Here is a 22,124-nt window from a genome sequence, read left to right as displayed (position 1 = left end):
GTGTCTGATATATCATCTGATATATCGCCCCTCGATCGCTCGAGGAATCGTTTTGAGATGGAAAGCGCACAGAGCTTCATCCCAGCACCATATCTTTTTTTATACGTTCATCGTATGCTTCGACTTACGTATTTTACGGATAAAATTTTAACGAAGTCGAATTAGACAGCTAGTTGCCCATACGAGTTACCCATGCGATCTATAGGATCAACAACTATTTTACATTGTGTTGTACAGTTGGAACAGACAAGGCCGCCAGTGAAAGATAACCGTCTCTGACGCTTGACCACGATTGGTGATTAATCTAAAAGGATGTTTCCTTAGATTGCACATTTCTACGACAAAAAAAAAGCGTAGAGCGGTTATTTACATTGCGTGACTCATACGTCGCACAAATCGGTACGTCTTAGCTAAACTGTTCTGATTGCAGCGCATAACACGGCCATGTGGTGCCAATGACAGCTCAAACTTGTTAGCCGCAAACAACTTACGTTGGCCGCCCCGCTGGTAAACGGTGGAACGAGACTGAGGAGGGGCAATCAATAAATACTGAAGAAAATGGCCGAATTCCAGCAAGGCAGCGTTAGACTGAAAAATGTATTGCAGATATATAAACGAAAACATATAGTAGTCGCCTACTTTTCGCAGTAAATTTGATTCGACGCTCTAAAATCAAAGTAAAACTGAAGCTGTAGCTGGCTGATATCCTAAAGAAGGACGCCCAGTGATGCGCTGACAGAAAAGTCTAGTTTGAGGTCCTGCAGAGGTGAGCTCTGCTGCTTAAGCCGTAATAATATAACTTTGTATTTTGCCTTGTCTCGGGTCGAATCGCCGTTTTACAGACCGCTGTGTTGTAGAAACAGCTTTTGCAGGTTTTTAAGGGTAGCTGGGTATCACCAAGACGGCTGATTCCAGATGCACCACACCGCGTGATTATTTTTGCCATTGTCACCTGGTAGTTTTATTATTGTTCGCACTTCTGCGTCTGATTCTGCTCCTATGAGAATTTGACGGTCGTGTCGGCTGGCAAAAACCGTCTCATCGCTTCACATCGCCGGATTAGTAGCGCTGTAGGGAAGAGACCTAAAAGAAAAAATATGTTGAACCTTGACTCCCCCCCGCCCTCCACACAGGAGCCACTGGTATCATCCCACCATTATCGCTGTAACGGCCTCGGCCAATCTTCTCAGTTAGGGTAAAAACAGCATCAGTAATAGGCACCCCTGGGGTGAATCGTCTTCATCATCATCTTTACTGGAGTCGCTCGTAGGAACGCCAATAGGAACCCTGGCGGGATCATGCCAGAGAAGCTAACGGGAAACAAGCCGTTATCGAGGTTTTGCACCTGTGCTCGAGACAAAAGATTATTATATAATTATAGCTATAATAATAATAATAATAATAATGTGCGAGTAATAAGACGGAACCAAAGTAAAAACAAGAATCGTTACTGCAGACCTCGGGATCATCAGCGTCGCATTACGATAAACTGCCATTGCTGTAGCAGCCGGCTGAGCTCGGCGAGTTATTCTTCTTACCTTCATAAGGATAGATAGCCACTGTTTACACTTGTTCTCGTGGTCAGTCGCAGCTGATTAGGGTTCCACCGCAACCGATGGGGTAGACCAGGATATACTGGTCAGTTAGCACATAAAAATGGTAGAAAAGGAGCAGCGTCAGGCAACACACGACGTGCTATAACTATCGTGCTTAGGGTATCTTCTCTAATCGCTAAACCAGGCCAACGTTAACGCTAATGAAAGTAGGCAAATAAGAATGAGTTGTAAACAAGTTAGATGAATGAAGATGATTGGCATAATAACACGGTAGCTTAAAATTGGGTGAAAAACATACGTGTGTGTATATATATATATGTATATACAATCCACATCTTCAGTGTACAACAACACCAGTTCTCGACAAGAGCGAACACGAGATAGATGATGATCGTGCTGATAAAGCGTGACAACATAATAAAAATTACAATAGCAACAGCATTAAAAAGCTTTTAATAAAAACTACCAGTTAGTAATAGCAGAAATAGTACTAATACTGTTGATGGTTAGTATAATTGTTGTGAAGTGGCTAAAAATGTGACAAAAAAGTTATTTGAAAGACTGAGCGATTTTTTTAAACGACATAAAAGTAATTAAGTCTGTGAAACACAGACAATTACTGAAAATAGGTTAGTCAACTTTTGTTTTACGCACCATATAAGTAAATGCCCCTTTCGTTAGGCTGGCTGACCTCAACTTAAACGTATTCAGATGTATATATTTTGGTTATAGTAGTCGTCTTTATTACCGAACTTCTTTGAGGCACTAATGATCTATAACCCTGAGGCACTTTAGAGACCCGGATCCAGCTCTGGATAAATCGTTACGAACTTCAAATGTCATTTAGAAGCTTTGGCCTAACGGTTCTCAAAAGGGAAACATAGCGCCGGCCAACTAGCGACACGTGTCGGCCTAACTGTAAGCGGCGACTTGGGGGTTTCGACACGCTTACGCTTGTACATTCTATGCATGATATTGTAGACAATTAATAATAGCCGGCGAGATTCGCAATCGTTTTTCTCCATAAGAATGTCATGAACTGGTACCACAATGGGTACAGTGGTCATCTTAACAGACTAATGTTTAATTAATTTTATGTGCTTCAATGCTTAATAACTCCGAACTAGATAAAATGCGTCAAAATTCAAAAGACGCGCATAAATGATTATGATAGCACACAGGATAAATCTGCGACCGTCAGCTACCTAACATCGATTTGCTGTCGAAACAAGTATATCATTCATCCTGCATTATCGATCCGTAACTGTTTGTGTGTTAATCTACCAAAACGCGATCTTACCAAACGACAGACATGAATTCTTGGCAACAATAGAGCAAGGGCATTATGCCCTCATTATCAGCTGCCACCCACAGGATGCTTCCCCACTGCCATCGACATCACCAGCAGCCTCATCCACAAACAAAAGCATGGTCCGTAATGCCAGTAACACCGCAAATGCCGCTTACGATCATTCTCGGACGACGAACGATCCAGAGAGCTGTGGCGTGTCGCAAGTTCCTCGGGGATCATCATACGCGTAAAGCTCACGTAACAGGCTGGAGGCACGCGCTGGCCGGTCAGGCAGCTCTGCAGATCGTCGAACGAAACGCGGAACCATGACAACAACGATAAGTCCCGCTGGAGATGACCACCCCGTGGGGCATGAAGCTTGGACTTCTTCTGCGTCCCGACGTCCCCAGTTAACCGGCGCAGTCGTTGATACCACCATCCTACATAGACAATTTCTTTTCTCTGCTTTCTTGATTACGTAACGGCCACCCGCTCATTGCCATTATAATTGTTGTTACCTATTGTCGACACATACATACGAGCGAAGGTAGAAAAAATTTTTTCGATAGTTACTGTTGTATGTATTAGTAATATATACGTTAAATTAGTGGTAAGGGCCAGCAGAACCGGAATTGATCGAAGTCATCTAAATCGGGCACGAGATTAAATTAGGTTCCAGTATTCCACATAATAGAAGTGTGTGTCATATTCCGAGACAGCCACAGACACATATTATACGTTGAGCTGCACTGGCTGAATATATTGATGAGGTAAGCGTCAATACCTCATGCCAATCAAGTCCTTCACAAGGCTGCAGCCACTGGGGTAAATGAAGCCGAACTGAATCAGATCGACCAAATACTTCCTGAACTTATCCAGCTTTCTTTAGCCATCTCTGAGCTAATCCTCAATCATTTGATCGAGTCCCTTTCTTAATCAGACGGGCGTATTTTACCTGAATTGTGTCACGCCTGCTATTACAATCCGATGATTAGATAGTAAATTAACTTTGGAATAGAAAATAGTTATAGGAAATTTAGATGGTCGCTGAAATACTCTAAACTGTACTTACATAGTCACATAACTGTCGAAATACGTAGAGACTACTCAAAATCATAGAAATCACGAGTCAGGCAAAAATACTGCCCAGCCATAGACAAAAACGAGGTGCATCAACGGCTGGTAAAAAAATAGAAGAGTTTCGAAATCTAGCATGCCCCATGAACTCTGGCCATCAGTGATGACCAGCAGGCTTTAGGTAGAGGATATATAATGCAAAGGTCTGGGAATCGAAAAGGCAACTCGACTTTTACGGTTGAACCCTGCATAGCGCGAAAAGGGCTAGTTATGTCTTATGCCCATCCCAAAGACTGCTCGATTCACGGCTTGTCCTTAGGGAAGCTGGCCTTTCCTTCAGCGGAAATAGCTTACCAAAACGTTGTTGTTACTGACAATTCCAGCTGTTGCTCGACGTATCATATGGATACGCCGACCCTCTCCAATATCAGACTCCCGTTATTACTGGGTTATCATCGCAGCACAGTGTGCAAAGGGGAGTCAAGTATGTGCGTCGGTTCGATAATATAATTGTCCCACAAGTTAATTCGGGCAGCGTACGATACCCGAATGTGAAACTAGACGGACAAGGGCAAAGATGACGCGACGGTGTCCCAAATTGTCTAGCTGTTTACAAAAATGTGGAACCGATTAAACTAATTCTGTCAGAAGCCTACGTCCTGTCCCATGGAGATACATATGCGCTAATCTGGTCGAGGCTGTTTCAGTCTAAAAAACGACTCGTTTTTATTACGGCTCGGAGCTAATTGGTTTCAATATGGTAAAACTAATTCATCTTTAAACTGGATAAACTGACGTATCTAAAATATTGCAAGACTTTTCTGAGACAAACGGCAACATGATCGTTGAAAATTGCTTCGTTTTCGTAAACCGCGTGGCCTGCAGCAGCAGCGAACCCTTGTTTCGTATGTATTCGGCTTTAGATTTCCTCTTCATTTTGTCCTCTGAAATTTTGAGGGTGCTGATTTTTGACGTACATTTAACGACCGTATTGAGTGTTCGGTTCTACTGTCCACCAAAGGTAACGTATGATGGCGGCAGTAATCCAGTTTTTTTCTGTTTCTCCTTTTTCAGAATTTTCTGTTGAACCGGTTGATTTTCAGTAAACTGTCGCTGTATTATTAAATACAATCACGCTTTTGTCCGCTTCTCGGATGACGTGTGCTCACGATGAACGGCCGCTCGTATTCGCCAAAGTAATTCCACCTATAATAACAGTAACGGCTAAGGGTGTCCATTCTGACACGATAGAATTATCGATTTGTGCGCGGAAAGGCCTATTGAGTTATTTTGAATACCGTTTTTTTTAGCTAGTCTAATTGAGATCGAGCCGAAATTTTCCTCCTTTAAAATACTATGAGTAGCATGAAAATGTACAGATTTTTATAATCTGGCGTTTTATGAAGTTAAGGAAATATTAAATTTATTGAAGTCAACGCAGCCCCTTGCGAGGTTCATTCATTTTCGCCTCTGGACGTTCGCAATAGATCATATGTTCTTCTTCGCTTTTATTTTACCCTCGGTACTAAGCGATGTAAGGGACCTATGTTAGGTTAGACACTTCGATTATGACTACCTCTTGTAGTATGGCGCTTGTGTCTACGGCAAGGTTTATTGTGCCTCCTTTTCATTAACGCATACAATACCCCCGACGATAGTATCTTGACGTTTTCATGGTAACGGCTTTTATGATGGTTCATTCTAATAGTCGATTGCAGGAATTGATCGTAGATGTCACCGTATATCGTTGTCTGCAACAATCAGTCCAAAGAGCTCTGTATCTCGCTTCCTGCCTTTTCAGATAAATACATTGAATGGTATTGACATTTGTAAAATGTCGTACTACAGTACCGCAGTAATTACGTACAATTGCGACAACAAGGTCTTTATTCATGAGTATGTCTGATATACATAGGTGTTACAGAAAGAGAAATTTTTTGCAGTCGTCGCATAGACTAATAATAGCTTTCTTGCACCTGTTTCTTCCTACCTATGTTCGTGCCTAATTTACCATATAGTACTATACATGGTCGATTTAAACATAATTTTAGGAAGATACTCAGTATTTCACTGAGGTAACTATTATATAGTAGAATGATTGATACGGGAGATTACCTATTTATTCAATGCAATCGTTTCAAATAAGAAATCACACTCTTAACACAAGCGTATCGCGTTCGTCTCCGACGTAATGGGCACGTATAATGCGCGTACACGCGTAAATCGCTTACGGTTTCTGTATAGCAATCGAAGTTACCGCAAACCCAATGAACCGGATCACATTATGGCCTTAAAGTCAACAGGTAGCATAGCGGTAACAATATGGCCGCTCACCATCAGCAGTAGCTCCTAAGCAGTCCTGGGCGCATCGCACAGGACGATATGCATGAACAGATAGGGCAACGGCGAAAGCGACGGTGAGTTTGATTCCTCGTAACCATAAATTTGTTATTACTACTATTATAATGCTCTGAGGTACAATCGTATTCGTTTGAATCGCTGCCTGCAACATGCTCCGTTACAGCCGGTCTGTTTGCCCGTCTCCTCTGCAGTCGATTAAATACTCTTGTCCACCTCCTTCTTCTTTGTACGTTTCTTCGAGAAGTCTTCCATGGGATATTTGTGCTGTGTACAGGGGTCGCTTCCTTACGATCGTTGTGTTTTATGCCTCTACAGCGCCACCCCTCCGTGAAAAGATGGATGATAACATCTTTATGCTATTCGTGGCGGTGTATGACATTGAATTTCGGGATTACGTTTGGCTAGCGAGAATTAGTCCCGCTCATTAGTAACAATAATAGTTGTTGCTGCCGTAGTTGTCGCTACCTCGATGTCTATTATGATTGTGCTTGCTATTGTTATGGTTATTGCCCCCCCCTTTGTATTGTCTGCCCATTTGTGAAATGTAGAAATGAAAATACCGACGTTCAAAGGTCTGTCTTCAATGCTCAGACGGGTGGGCCAGATACGATCTGAAACTAAGCCGTCTCGAGCTGCTCATATATCAACCGAGATAATGAAGTGAGCGAATACGGGTAAACAAAGCACATACAAAAAGTAGCCACTCCTGAATCCTTGTCAACATGGACAATTTTCGTGCTAACTTTCACAACATCGATCACCTAAACAGGTATTCATATACTGTAGTATTTGGAAGATACACCGATTTCAAGATGATGCAGGGAGGTGACCTTCGGAAACTCATTGACAGAATAGATTTCAAAACAGAATTACTTTGACGCACGTCATCTTAAGTGTTGTTGAGGCCTTACATGAGGGTTTTACATCCGGTTGCTGCTGCCGCCAAGATTTTTTTCAAATGGGTAACTTCTTCTACTACGAAACAGTGTCTACGCCCTTTTACGGACCTACATCATCTCACACGTTCCTAAGCTTGGTAGGTAAACATCTTACCACTGCACCATCATCGGGTGGTGCGAGCCCATCTGGGAGGTGTAGACGCCAGACAGAGACGATCGTTAGATACAAATGGAGCTAAAAAAGGAGGTGATGAAAACTATGACTGGGGCTAGCGTTACTTCAACACATCGAAGTACAAAAGCATCGTGTCGTACAAAAGCCTTGGATATTTCTATTTCCGTCAATTTGTGTTATATTGATTTGAGTAATGTATTGATTAGCTTTTTGTGCTAATTTTTTTGAATTCGCTCGCCGGGAGAAAAAATTGTAGGTGGGGAGCAGATGGTTTGCCTGTTAAAACCCACGTATATTAAAATGGTGACCAAAATTGAGGTAATTAGTGTAGTAACTGTGGCTACGAGTTCTACCCGGGGTTGATCCTACGGACTGTATTTATTGAACAAGGGAAGAATGAGAATTTTTAGCTTTTACTTCTGGATACGGAGGACGTTAACGTTAACTGCCGATCAGACACGCTGCGTTTATAAGTCTCGAGAAATTTAATTACGCACTCGGTTTAACAGATGTATCTATAAGATCACGAGCCTTTCACGGACTAATGCCGCCCGCCGTCTACAAGACTGATCCGAGCATGTGGGGATGGACACCTTCGACAAAGAGGCAAAGCGTATTCTCGGTGGGTCGAAACCATTTCGAGTTAAGAGATACGTCACCTCCTCTCACGTGCTCTACTATGAGCTCAATCGTCGCTTTGAGCAGCGCGTATTGCTGTACGCTCGATTTGGCAATAAATTGACCATAACAGGAAAAATAAGATAAGAGGGTTTTGCAAGAAGATGAGCGGAACGGGTTTTCCCGATAGCCGATATACGGCTCTCAAGTCATGTGTTGGCGCGAGTGAGGACGAATGCTCGCTATGAAATGATCGCCACAACTAAAAAAAGAATCTAAGCGACTAAGTGAAGAATAGTTCTCTAAAAAATGCAGACCTTTGCTTTGTTTCGGGTTGTTTTACGCGTAGTATCGCCGTTCGGCAATCCATCAGACGGCAGGCTGCCAGTACATAGCAAAATGCGTCTATGCCCAAATTCGAACCTACATTACAACGTATCCCAAATATAAGCTGTTAGATACGTTACGCACTGAGGTACCGCGGGAATTGTCGCTAAAAACCTAACAGCAGAAAACTGACCATTACAGGCCGTTATAACGTGGTGCAGACGTTTATGCGTTTTGAAAATAGTGTTTAATTTAACTCTATTTAGAGTTTCTTCTATTATACATATAATTAGGGTTTACGCATATTATTTGTATATAAAAAAAAAAGACGGTATCATATAGATCGGATTTAACGCATATGAAGTGTCTTGAGCACGAAGCGGTAAGGATGAATAATCGAGTATCGAACGTATTTGTTTCACAGTACGTCACCGTCTTCGGATTACCCTGTTGCATGCCAGGCACTCCCGGAACAATGCTAGGATTGTTCAATCTGTCGACACAACGACGAGGGGGTGCTTACCTCACGCGCGGAATCTGCGTCAAGTCGGCCCTATCGGTGCCTCAATTACGGGTGACACGGCCAAAATCCGCGGCCATCTGCTACATTTATATATGTTAGGAAAATAATAATTTGCTGGTTACAAGGAAGGCTTTAGAATTTATTACCCAATTATCGTTAATTACGTCTGTATTCGAGTGAAATATCCTGTTTACAAGCAGTAGTTGTAACAATTTATAAAATCTTCCTCTACTATTACTTCACGAAGATTTATCAACGCTTAATAATATAAAATATTAATCATTTCCATTACGTTTTTTGTCAACCGGTGAGTGCCATATTGAAGATTCAGCACTTGCAACCAGCTTTATTATTTATTGGCTTGATCATAATCATGATAGTTAATGTTGCAATTTTCAACATTGCTTGCTGTAACATATCCAGCTACCAAGGAGATCAGTGTCAAGGGACAGCAATCAATGCGTCGACGACTGTCGCGACTCAAACGAAGCCCCCAACGTCACTTCAACAAATTGAACTTCTGGGCGATAACTTCTGGCAGTGGCGAACGGGTGTTTAGCGCTCGACGTGTTGTTCTTTTAGTTCACCACCATCCCACTTGGACACGGACACGGATGCAAGACCGAAGAGGTACGTCTATTTAGACACGAATATTGCAATGAGGTATACTGTCGTTACGTCAATGATACCGATGGTGGATTGTCAGCGGCATGCGACTTCCGTCAGCGGCACCTGGACGCCGTTGCTGACTGACTGACTGGCTAGCATCGTAACACTTAGCACCCCTCGCGTGGGATCATCGTACGTAGTCGTTGTTTTTAGTGAAAGATCATTATTTCAATTTAGCACTACTCGAGCACCTTTTCCTTCGCTTCCTCGCACACTCGGAAAACATAGTATTCTGTTTTTCTCTCGTTTTTCATCACTACCGTGTATATGTAATCTATTCAAGTCAAAAAAATTATCTACGCTTTCTTTGCCGTTCACTTTAACAATGTGTACGTCTGCTTGTTTGTGTGAGTATAATAGCATATACTAGTAATTGTAGGTGCGAGACATGTTGAAGGTGAGAAATAGCCGTCTGATAAGTCGCAGCGGCGACAAAGAACGATTGATATATTCTGTAAAAAAAAAAAACGTGATTGCAGATCGGAGTAACTATTCAGAGGAAGTGCTGCCACGCAATATCACTGAAATAAATATACTTCTTTCCTACTAAATTAGTGGTTGTTGTAGTACATACTCTGTTCGGCATATCGATCTATCGCTTGTTTTCATTGTTAGCAGCAGATCAATTAATTACGCTAAGTCAATTGAAGTTTCAGCGGACTTTTGTGCCCTATACAAATGCAATATCTATATAGATATTAAGCATAAGTTTCGTTAAAAAAACGCACACGTCTTTTGCGTTCTATGTCAGATGTATAGAGTCAAGACTAACTCCGCTACCTTTGTTAAAAGCAGCACAAAAAAACAGTGAACGATCAAATGCCGGTTAGACACCAACCACCGTTAGGTCAGAAACATACCCTATAGATACGGATATCAGTTATATCAGTTTGTCTCTGAAATTCATCTGCGTAGGTACTAAATAAGCGAAGGTACTAAATTATAATAAATAAACTCTTTAGTCGGATGTCTCTGAATCATTAACGCATGCAGTAAATCGATTTTAGACAATTCCTGTGTTGTCTGAAAGCCAACGCAGCGAGACGGCGAAGTCACATAGAATACCATGTTGTGTACTCACTCGAGCAATCAATGGTTTTTTTTTAGCTACAAAATAATCGCTCTAGGCCTTACTCGTTAGTCTAGAAGAAAGAATAGAAAACGATTTGACGGACTGCCAAGTCTCCGTTATTACGGCTACCGTATTTTTCTGACGGCGATGACTTAGGCCTTCTCCATGTCTCAAAACAGTAAATCTAGGAAAGTGAAAGTCTAATCAGCTGGATCCTGCAGTGTTTCCTCAGTCTTAATGATCATTAGTACTATTATTGTTAGTGTTAATTATTTATTTAGATCATATATGATTTTTATATACAATACACTATCTATAGGCAACTGTATTGCTAAAATTTTTCTGTTAGAATAAATGATTTTCTAATTTTTTGTTTTTGAATCAGCACCAACATAATGAGCAATAATATATTCAATGATTAGTTTCAAAGGAACATAGATAAGTGACAATCTGTTGGTCTAGTCCGAAGTAGTACGCCCTATGATTTCGCGTGTGGTTGCATACTGCTGTCAGAGTGCTTTCTACCTAGTAAAAGGAAAGTTACGGGAAAGGTTCACCAGATGTGGGCAACAAAAACGCAACGAGGCCAGGGAAAAGGAGGTAAAAAAAAACAACAAAGAAAGCTATAGTAATGATATTCTTGCGTTCGAATAAGTGACATCAGTATTTTTGTGTTTATTAATCACCATATCACTAAATAAATAACCAATAACAACTAATAGAAATAAATTAATCCAATTAGGCACTTCTGTATTCTATATCATTCAAGTCCAAATGTTATCGTAGACATTAGCACAAGCCCAATGTAGGCATAGTCCTGAGGCGTATTTTGTTGATGTTGACCTACTTAATCCTCTTCTGGTATCGTCTGTCTCGTCTGAAATTGGCAGCGAACATTCAATTACATAACATTGACACTTCGGAATTAAAACTGAAACTGCTAGCATCCGTCCTAAACACCCGATCGATCTGCTCCGGAGCTCGAACTGTTTCGAACAAGCAACGTAAACGTACGTTGAAAGAAACGCAATTGCAAACATGCGTAAATTAATACTGTTATTCGTACTTCTGAGTGTGAAAAAGGACCAATGATGTATGAAATTTTTACTCTTAAAATATATAATATATTTAATAAAAAAAAAATAACTCTTTTTTAAAGAGTTATTTCACCGTGCACTCTAAATAATCGTGACTACAATTATAGTCACGTCCCGGTATTGGATTTATAGCACAACAGCATGAAAAATAGTAGCCCCCCAGGGCAGACTCTATTGTGAGAGGCGGCTGGAAGTCCTGATTTCTTCCGCTTTCTAGTTCTTGTTGTCCTATTATTTACCGTACAACCGCATGACGGTGATGTCAAATCGTGACCATGTTCCTACTAGGAGCAGAATTGGGTGCTGTGCCGGTTATCGTCGACAACTAATAACAGGGCAATAATGCGAAGTAGTCAGACGTCTATCGCGCATTGATCCACCACGGTGACGTGCATTGTAGGCAAATTCGACGCTTCCGCTGTTTCTTTTTCAACTCGATTACATTTGAACTTGGCTGGCATCGTCGTTAGCGGCAGGTAACGGGCGGGCAGGGGAACACACAACACGGCCTTGACAGGGCCTGAAACTTCACGTTATATGTATCTAGAATATTACCATTTGTAAAGAAAACGTCTGTATTGTATGCAGAGAATTAAGCGGATAATACAAGAGTTAGCAGTATTGTTTGATTTAAGGAAGAATACGACCGACCTGTATATATGCCTAATATAAACACCATACCTGCGTTATGTATACGATTTTGTCATAAAATTAACATGACAACGATAATAATAGCAACGTGACCTGTTCAGATTAGCGTAAAAGCGTTTTCCAGATAAACTGTAACTAATAACGAGTAATATAGCGTTTGAAGTTAACTCAGCTTTCAGCTGATTTAATACAGTAAGTAAAGTAACGTGTAGTGATTGCTCCATCACTGTCGCCATCTATTGTTAAAATTTCAATACGCTTACACTCCTTCTTAACGAAGGTGTACGTAGTAACAGGCGTTTTCTAAATATGCTTTCATATCTGCAGCTGTCTGCAACTCGATACGGAATGCGAGCGCGTCATAGATCAGGTTAAACAGGCTTTTATTCAGTACGGCACCCGTCCCGACAGTTGCATCGCTGTTGTAGCCTGACGTGTTCGGCAGGTTATAGGAAGGCCTAAATAGGTTTGTTTGGACTGTGCTGTGATTCCATGAATAGCATGCAGGCAAAAAACTACTACCCGTCATTTAAATATGACAGTCTTTGATTGCCGTTGGTCCGTTAAAGTGCATCACAGACAGCAGGCCCATTGCAGAGATATTGGTATAAGACATTTTTTTTTCGGCCCTCAAAGAGCAGGCAATCTTAACATAATTAGATGGTGCGTATTCTATCCGATGAGGCTTCTTCATAGATGTTTTATAAATAGTGAAAGAATTTCAATTACCCTTACATTAGCAGTATGACATGCCTTTTAGAGCCCTCACTATTACTCAAAAGTAGAATCATTGAATTTTTTTCTTAAGTTCATGTAAATGGCAAGCCCAATTGTCAGCTCTGAAAAAACTGGGTTATCCGGGATACTTATTTGTATCGGATATATATGGATTCATGCCTGTGGAGTAAAATTGAGTTTTCCGCAATGACGATCCGGCCACGATAATCAACTAGAGAAACAATTAAAGTAATCACAAGCATAGTATAATAAATAAAAAAAAAAAATCATACGAAAACTGAAATTTGTCCACCGTACCTGTTTTGGTGTTAGGCAAAATTGAAGTTTTACAGAGTGCTTACCCATGAGCTTCAAACATCTCATAGCAAGCTAGTTCTACAATAACGGACATCACAATGGACAAACATCACATATCTAACAATGTTAAATCATTTTGTGACGTAAAAATGGATTCGTGAAGCGTGATGGTGGAGTATTTTAAGCATAGGAGTTTATCTTTGACCTAAGAACGTTTACTTTCGCTTAGTGTTTACAAACGCCGCATACCCTTTCGTTCGCACGTGCTACTTATTTTAGCGAATACATATTGTCAATGACGATACACCGTAATGGGTCAAAGCTAGACGAGTGCTTCCTGTCGCAGCTGGCAAATGTGCGAAAATTAAAAGAGCCGAAATTAACGGATCTGATCATTCCACACCAACGGCTTCGTGAAAGTAATTACTATATTAAAAAAAAAAAAAACATTTTTTAAAAAATTATTTCATAACTAGTCTTAAGGTGATCACGCGGAGTTGTTGTGATTTTTAGTTACAGTTGCATGGCTTACATTTGCTTACGATTGACTGTATTTATGACGGTGTGAAAAGTTCAGAAATATTCAGCGAATCCAGTTTCCATGCAGGTAATTCCCTTAATGAGTGTAGAAATTACGTTACGTTTGTTTGGGCTTCGCCGTTCTCATACGGACGTCTAATGGAAAACACTAACGGCACTGCAGAGAAGCCGTGCGTTAGTTTAAGACGAAAACGGTCAAAAGGAGGGTAATGGTCCTACCTTTGTCGACTTTGCACGTAAACTAACACTGCTTTGTGACTTCTATATAGTTTAGTAGCTGAGGTTTTCGACTCAGATCATTGAAGCTCGATCAATCACCAGTCGATCTGAAGCTTCTCTTACACTGGTCGTAAATAAACAAAGTTTACAAACCGTTCTATCTGCTTGCAGGCTATTGTCGTCTGCAACAGATATCTGCAGCATGATATATGCATGTATAAGTAACGTTATTGACGCAACGTCGCACGTCCCTAACCACTTCCATAGGGCATGTTAACGAAGGTATCCACTATGGTATATCGTGCATGATCTTGACTAGCGAAAAATAGGCACTGCCAACTGGTACTGAAAAAGGCCACAGTTTTAGGAAGAAAAATAGGGGCGCCAACTGAACTGGCAGTAGAAGTTTCGCTGGAGCAAATCAACAAATTGTACCTAGTACCAATGATGGCTTAATCATCTTTCTATCGCTTAAGATTAGATCGCTTAAGACACGACGTCTATCTATTCGTAGCCAGCAATGGCCAACTACTTGCTGAAACCTGTTGGAGTGTATCGATTCAACAGTTGTGACAGCTTCCTGCTGCTAACGGATGCCACCGCTATTTACGCTTTCCCGGTTGCCTGCACTATACGCATAATCATGTACCATAATAGGATTAAATTAAAGAAAAGAAAATGACTCTTTACAGTCAGCTGATTGCAGAAGGAAGGAAGGAAGGAAGGAACTGATTTGTTTACAACAGGTTATGGCAGAGGGCGTGTGGGCTCGTGCGTCATTAGAGCCTTGGCGCACCCATTTAGTCATAATGTACCATATATCGTAACCTGCTTTGGGCTAACAGTGGCGTCTCTGTTCGCCGTCTGTCAGTCGAAAGTATTTCGGGAGTCTGGCAAATCTGTGTCACGTCTATATATTACGTGAGGATTTGTGTCTTTCTCTTCATTCACTAGAATACGTCGTTTGTTTTTGCAATACAGATAAACTGTCTACATTGAAAGAGTAACTTCGTATTAATTATCAATATGGCTACTTAACATTTATCTCCTAAGTGGACTTTAAATTCTACACGAACATCTTTAAGCGACTTCTTCACTTACAAAAGTAAACGCAAGCTGAGTAATTGCTATTTTATGCCAGTCTATTTCCTGGGAAGAAGTACTGTAGTATGGGATTTATACACAGCTATGTAAACAGAAACAAAGCGTTATCCTGTTTTGTTATCGCCTATTGCACCCGGCTTATCGAAACTTTTTCCAAACTATAAAGAGCTAAACGAAATCTAAATGTATCATACAACTTTATTATTTAATAATTAATAATTGCTTAAATTTTATTCATACAGACCCTTAGTTACTATGATTAGTTAAGCGTCAATAGCATCTATTTCAGTCGATTAGGGAATCGCGCGAAATTTCAAATCCAATTGAAACGAGATAGTTTCGCAAATTTCTTCCATTTCCCTGTTATATTCAAACAACATGGGCATAATATAACTTACCTGCATTTCATAATAGCGACACACCGAAGCTTCTGCTCAAGTCTACTGTCTATACGGCTCGGATCCACGGGACGAGGGCTGTTATACTTACGGCCATCTCTACATTTAGTTGCGTCCCCAATTACTATCCTATTAATGACTGTACTTTTTGTCATTGATACGGCTGGTCATTAAATCGTTTTCATTGCAACGCCGGTTGGTACAATGTTGAGATGTGTCCGTCGCTCTGCTCCACAATAGATATATAGAATATATATATCTAATATAATATAGAATAACATTATTACAGACGATACTATTTTCTTCATTCTGCTTCTAGTAATATCCAATGCTCAAAGTTTTAATTCGTATCCACGATAGCTCCAGCCATTTGCCTCACCTACCCGATTGTGATAGCCCGTTCTGGGTTCCGTCAATCTCTTAAAGAGCGCCTACGCATTCTTCCAACATCCGAATGGTCGTTGATTATCGCTTAAACTGGCGACTTTCGGCGCACGCAACCGCCATGACGAAATCTGTATTTACCTTTTCTGTACACATCGATACAAGTTACACTGGCAGGTGGACAGATGCCGAAGAGCTCAAGTATTTTCCCTGATCGTTACTACGCTTTGTGTAAAATTGTTGCTACCGTATAGTGTTTGCCAATCTCATGTTTGGCGCGTTCTAGCCACCGATAACTGGATGCATTGTTGCAAGCGTCGCGGAACTTTGTAGGAGGATTGAACTTTTTTTTTTTTCTTGCCGACGGCCGTCAACCGTTTCAACAGTCGTACTCACGAAACACCCGACAGGTAACGAAATAAACGGTGGAACCAAACGCACATAACTAACGCAATGTAATTCGCTATCTAATAGTCTAATGTACATACACCACTAAATAAGTAAGTACGCAAATGGCGGACAGTGATGATACAAAACACACACATATACCGCACTTTTTTACTAGTGAATTTTCATAAGGTACGCATCGAAGGTTCCACATTTGGATTCAGAAGTCCGTAAAATACGCCGCCATGTTTCCCAAAGCTCTTCGGGTTGAGCTCGATTGAAAATCTCGATAGATGATAGTGATTTTACGGAAGTCAGTGCTTTTTTTCCTCTATTATAAGGTCAGTATACAGTGCATAAGGGGGTGAAACGTAGCTTAATCATGTTTGGACAGCAAGCAACAATACGCAGAGCAGGATTGCGTAGCGAGCCACATCGTTTACTAACATGGAGGATGCACTATTAGTTGCCAGGGTGGTTCAGACCGCTGAATGACTCTGTAGGAAAGCGTCACTATCTAATTCGAATCAGCTCTGAGCCAGTATTTTGCATAAGGACGTTGTACCCCAGCAAGAAGTCTTGACCAACACAATCAAATTCAATTAACCTAGCCAAGGTTTCTGTTAAGCAAATTGTTCTAGAGAGCATTATCAAACCATTTCGTTGGACGAAAACCGACTTGATAGATATATTACGTCTTGCTAATTTGAACGTCAACTCAATATTCCGTTCTAACAAATAACGAAAGCTTTTTAATAGGAAACTTTAATCTAATGGACCAACAACGATTTGTATTGAAATGATCTTTATTATTGATTGAAGCTACGCAGGTGTTCATCGCAAACAACCGCGTTCGAACAGTTAGCTCCAACGTTTAATTTGAATTTAATGAAATGAAAATTTAATGAATTTAATTTAATGAAAAAAAAAGAAGAAAAAAACACAAGAAAACATACCTACCTACCTACCTACCTGAGTCGATATACCCTCAAAGGCTTTTTCAGAATAGCGTTCATCGAGTTCTTAATCCTCGATAATTGAGGAAATGATCATTGAACGTAGGTTACCAGTTCGTATCCAAGGCTAACCAAGTTCCGCTCTTCATTCGTCTTGGTGTCGAGATAAAAGGGAGGAAAAAGGTCTGCCAGCGGTAATAAATTCCGAATGAGTTTTAAATTTATCTTAATATACACCATTTATATATAGCGACGTAGAATAAAGTATAGTCATATAATTTGCGTGGTTTTGGGGGATACCGAAATAAAATTTATAGCATAGATTTAAGTGAACTATGGCGCTGAGCTGACAACGATTCGATGATACGTCCGAGAAATTCGGTTTGTGTCAGCCTATAATTTTGTTGTGAAAAATGTATTGGCGCGCGCGGATACGAAACGCTGGCATATCGATGGCCTAGTTCAAAGGACGAACCGCCTGCGCTGGCAGGCAGTGGCAGCTGGGCCAGTAACAACAACGACAACCGAGATACCATGAAAGAAGGCAGGAACGACAAAATCTTGGCCCGGCCTTCACCGATACGTGCTCTTTTCAGCCTTATGAGATAAGGCGAAACCCTACACCGGTGGCTACATGATACGTGCAGTCTTCGTGGTGCACCTGTTTATTGTTTCGGTCCTATTTTTTCTATGCTTTACTTTTGTAGTTTGAACGCAAAAAACGTTTTTGAGGAGCGAGCACGACTAAGAAATGCCGGTCAAACACTTTTCTACGCCCCTATCGATAGTAGGTGATAGAAGTCGATGATCTATGTGTCGATGTAAAGTTAAGAGTAATCCATTCGCGACCACAGAGCTTTATCGAGCTGAAACAATTTTGCCTTAGCTTGTTAAACAAGTTCTCCCAAGGACATTACTACAGAAGGCCTCTAGTGTCCGTTTTGTTAGGAGCCCTCCTAAGAGTCATTTTTGTGCTCGGCCAAACCGAGCAATCAGCTGGGCGACAGGTACTAAAATTTTACAAACTGGCAGTTATACATGTGATGAGTACATGATGTTATAAATATAGTTGAACCCGCTTGATACTGTAAATACTGTCGCTTAGCAATTATAGACATGAACTAATGATAGCAGCCTCAATACACTTCAATCGAATTGAAGTTTGTTTTTTGCGGGAATCGTATTCCCGGCGCACGCTACTACGTTGTGAAACGTCTAAAAAAACCAATAAATCACCAAAGGCACTTGAAATTCATTTAGCTTGTAGCCGACCCGCTGTCAATATGACACAAACGTGCTTTCTAACAAGTTATAGGATTATAAAGCTTTTTCTGATGCAATAACAAAAGTGTGAGCGTCCGGAACGATTAAAAACCCCGCATTTTTAACTCAATTGATGACTAATGACTATTGATTTGGAATTTCTGACTCCTTTTGTTTTGCCCAATAGTAATCATTATCGTTGGACCAGTCTATTTATAGTCGCGGATGACACTTCAGCTTCGTCGAAACCCGATGTATTCTAACCAGTGACGTATCTATTTTTATTTGCAGAAGCGTTCGGAAAGTGGCTGCCCTTGCGTATCTGTAACGACATGCAGTACTAATCTAAACATAAAACACTTCAGCTACTCGATAAACGCTGTGAAGAATATTATGTTAATTGTCCAGCAAAGGTCTGATCCTCTGAAAATGTCAGCTCATCAATGACAGCAGCAAGGCCTGCGTCGGTCGCAAACAACTTCCGCTGAACGATGAACGCTTTGTCTCCAGATGTTTGGTTGTTGTTGCAAATAAATCTAAAAGTAATCTGTCAATTCTCTCTAAAGATCATCAATTCACCTCACTTTGATTATTATCCACTGAATATCTAGCTTTCAAAGTTTCTAAAAGATACATCTGCGAAATCGTACACAAGTATTTGAACCTTTTCAAAAGGCCATCATGTTTTGAGGAGCCTAACGATTACTGACTAACGTGCTTCAGCCCAACAGCGGTTTTTCAGTAGCTAGATTTCGTGTCTTTGAGAATTTCGGCGGTATTGGTGAAGCTTGATACACACGTAAACCGACAAATTGCATGATAAATAAGTAGGATAAAATGTGCTAGCATTTTTCCAATCAGTCTTTCTTCCCTAGCCTAGCGACTGATGTTCTACAAGTCTATTCAGCAATTTCTCTTTAGGTCCTTCTTTCTATATACGCTCACTTTCAATATAATCACTGCAAAGAATAAATGAGTCTCGCAAATGACATAGGACTGTCGTCACCCGTCTATTTCAAGACCCACAATGACGGCTATTACAGGTACAACAATATTATCACATCTTTTCCCGTGACTCTCCCACGGCCATTTATTTTTGAATCAGTGCACAATGTGATTTTCTTTGTCATCATAAAGCCCCGTCCGCCAGCCTTTCGCACCATGATGGACAACTTAATCCAACAGCCTTAATCAAATGACCTTAGATGGGTGCACGTCTTGCACTTGACCGTCCGTTACTGCAACACTTATCGCTGACGTTACTCTTAATCTTAATAATATTCATAATCACAAAACTTGTTTTTATTTCCTTGAGTTGATCGACCTCCTATCTAAAGCATCCATTTTTATTCAGGCAATTCATTCAAGCAACGAATAATTGTCGTCTCGTAAACGTCGCCCACTTGATAATAATGCGATGCGCTGTTTCGAAAAGGTAAATCCCTGACTCGAAAAAGCGAGAATGGCTGGTTCAAGCCCCCCTAACGTTATACACTGCACGGTAAGCATGATTATATATGTATGTATGTATGTATGTATGTATGCATGCATGTCTGTTCATGGAGTGTAAACATTATACTACTGTTTTTGTCGTTTTCGTTCTTCTGCTGTCGTCGTTGCGCTGACACCTTGCAGGCTTGCGAAAATTCTCGACGGTGCAAAAATCAGTTTAGCTGTATGCATCGAGAAGAAGATAACGCAGAAGGGGCCAACGAGCTATGTCACAACGGAGACTGCCACTGAGCGTCTGCCTTCATCTTCCGAAGGTCGAAGTGATGATTTAAGTTGTGGAGAATTGAAACCTAACTTTATTTCCTTGTAATGCAACTCCAGCAATTAATCATCGTTTATTTCTCGGATTTAAAAAGACTAGTATGGCTGAGCAGATTCAGCCCATACAACTGGCAGTTGACTGACCTCGATGCCTTATGTCGGCTGTCCCTCCACGATTTGTACGGGGCAAAAGCAAAAAGTGACGTCTCTCCCGCCCAACTCATCCACGATAACCGCAGCCATAAGATCATCTTCTACAGTTTTCTTTTCAATGGCAAAACCTAACCTAATTCTACTTCCTTGTGATGTAACTGTAGTATTATATGAGCGATTGATTGTCTTCGCCCACGAGACAAGCGAGAATCCCGTCGGCGCTTCCGATCCAGGGAATATGATTGCGATGTCACCAGTGACATGGCGTGGATCGTCTGTATACCGCAATCACAACAGAAAAGTTACCCATACTTCAACGATGTCACCCTGGTGTTCCGCGTTGGTGGTGTCATGACAAAACGCGGGTAGGACGGCTGTAGAAATTGTTGCGACCATTTAGCATAGATACACAATAGCAAAAAAAATTAGGAACGAAGGCAGGTGAACCGCCTAAAGTTAACAGAAAATGTTTTCTGGGTCTACTTGTCTCATAACGTCGGCTTCCCGGTATATATTCCTCACCTTAGACGGGTATGTAAGAGATTCCTTGTTTTAACTGGCTTGTTTGATGGTAAGAGCGTGGATATTCTAAATATATATGTATATATATATATATATTTTTTGGCTTATTAAAGTAACATTGCTACTATATTACACTGGTACCCGATCTGTCGACAAAAGAAAATTGGCAAACCTTTCCCAGCCGCTGACAAACGATGCGATATACAGCAGCTGTAAACGTCATTATTTGGTGGTACCGCTTGTTGGAGCGAAAGTTGCTGCCATTCTCTGGGGTATGCTTGTGAGGCAGTTTTTCACTGCCTGAACTATGAATGGATTCTGTTGCCACATGTTAGTAGTAATTTTTTTTGCGGAAATCTAAAAAAAGAATTCACAAACTGAACGTCGCTGAGGGACTCCAAGCGCTGTGACAAAACGTTCCATCGTGCATAAAAATATAGCAATCGTCACAGAGCTATATTCGTATCTAAAGCAAGACTTTGCTCTCGCTAATTTCAGCATATTTTTGGCCGCTACTCTAGTATCCCCTACTCGAAATCGGTCATCCCAGTGCCTTGGCCAAGAATCATCGACCACATCATAACTTTTAATGAATGTTCAATTTCCGGCACGAGATACTTTTGGAAAGCCGTTTGGGTACATGTCGTCTAAAGGCATGATTGACGTTTTTTTTTTTGCGAAGGTTTCAAAATGACATTCGACTGGGAAACTGACCTTTCCCCAGCTTTCAACAGTGCAGATTTTGACTTGCTCTGCCCAACGAGGGCAGGTTCGTTTCATTCGAACAGTTAACTGAGGTTCGTTGGCAGATCTATCGACCTCGAATCCAGTCTCCTTGAATCAGCGGCAGAGCAACATTTTCGACATAACGAATTGACGATGCTTTAAACTGCTCTGAAGGACACATTATTCGGGACGAACATATCTTTTTGGAGTTGGTCTTTTGCGATCCTGGTTATCTACTTCAGCCGACGACAGCGAAAGGTTTGCCTTCTAACACAACGTTCTCGTTGTGCATGTTGAAAAACATACGATAGGTCAGCAGCTTCGCGTTGCGTATATTTGTTTTGGTGA

General features: G+C 41.0%; 1 protein-coding gene and 2 long non-coding RNA genes across 5 annotated transcripts; 1 reads left to right on the top strand and 2 right to left on the bottom strand.

Moving 5' to 3' along the window:
- Positions 1 to 447: 447 nt before the first annotated feature.
- Positions 448 to 4,055, bottom strand: LOC111244781 (uncharacterized). Of its 3 annotated transcripts, none has more exons than XR_015321473.1 (4): positions 3,920 to 4,055; positions 2,857 to 3,365; positions 1,539 to 1,753; positions 449 to 1,345 (listed from the first exon to the last, which is right to left on the bottom strand). It is a non-coding gene; the product is annotated as an uncharacterized LOC111244781 (long non-coding RNA). The 3 variants fall into 3 exon arrangements; XR_002671063.2 differs by lacking the exon at positions 3,920 to 4,055 and adding an exon at positions 3,632 to 3,851; XR_002671062.2 differs by lacking the exon at positions 3,920 to 4,055 and having other exon boundaries at positions 448 to 1,345; positions 2,857 to 3,500.
- Positions 4,056 to 6,902: 2,847 nt separating this feature from the next.
- LOC111245739 (uncharacterized) lies at positions 6,903 to 19,149 on the top strand. The gene is made up of 4 exons (XM_022794455.2): positions 6,903 to 7,321; positions 8,729 to 8,921; positions 9,251 to 9,457; positions 18,894 to 19,149. The coding sequence occupies exons 1-4, from the start codon at positions 7,244 to 7,246 to the stop codon at positions 18,944 to 18,946; spliced, it is 531 nt and encodes a 176-aa protein (XP_022650190.1). The 5' UTR covers positions 6,903 to 7,243; the 3' UTR covers positions 18,947 to 19,149.
- On the bottom strand, positions 11,214 to 14,256 carry LOC111245741 (uncharacterized). Its single transcript, XR_002671441.2, has 3 exons — positions 14,111 to 14,256; positions 11,905 to 12,191; positions 11,214 to 11,445 (listed from the first exon to the last, which is right to left on the bottom strand). It is a non-coding gene; the product is annotated as an uncharacterized LOC111245741 (long non-coding RNA).
- Positions 19,150 to 22,124: the final 2,975 nt, after the last annotated feature.

The sequence above is a fragment of the Varroa destructor genome, unplaced genomic scaffold (genome assembly GCF_002443255.2).
Source record: "Varroa destructor unplaced genomic scaffold, Vdes_3.0 BEIS01000002.1, whole genome shotgun sequence".
NCBI lineage: Eukaryota > Metazoa > Arthropoda > Arachnida > Mesostigmata > Varroidae > Varroa > Varroa destructor.
Note: the sequence above shows the minus strand (reverse complement) of the source record. Positions and strands in the feature narration are given on the sequence as shown.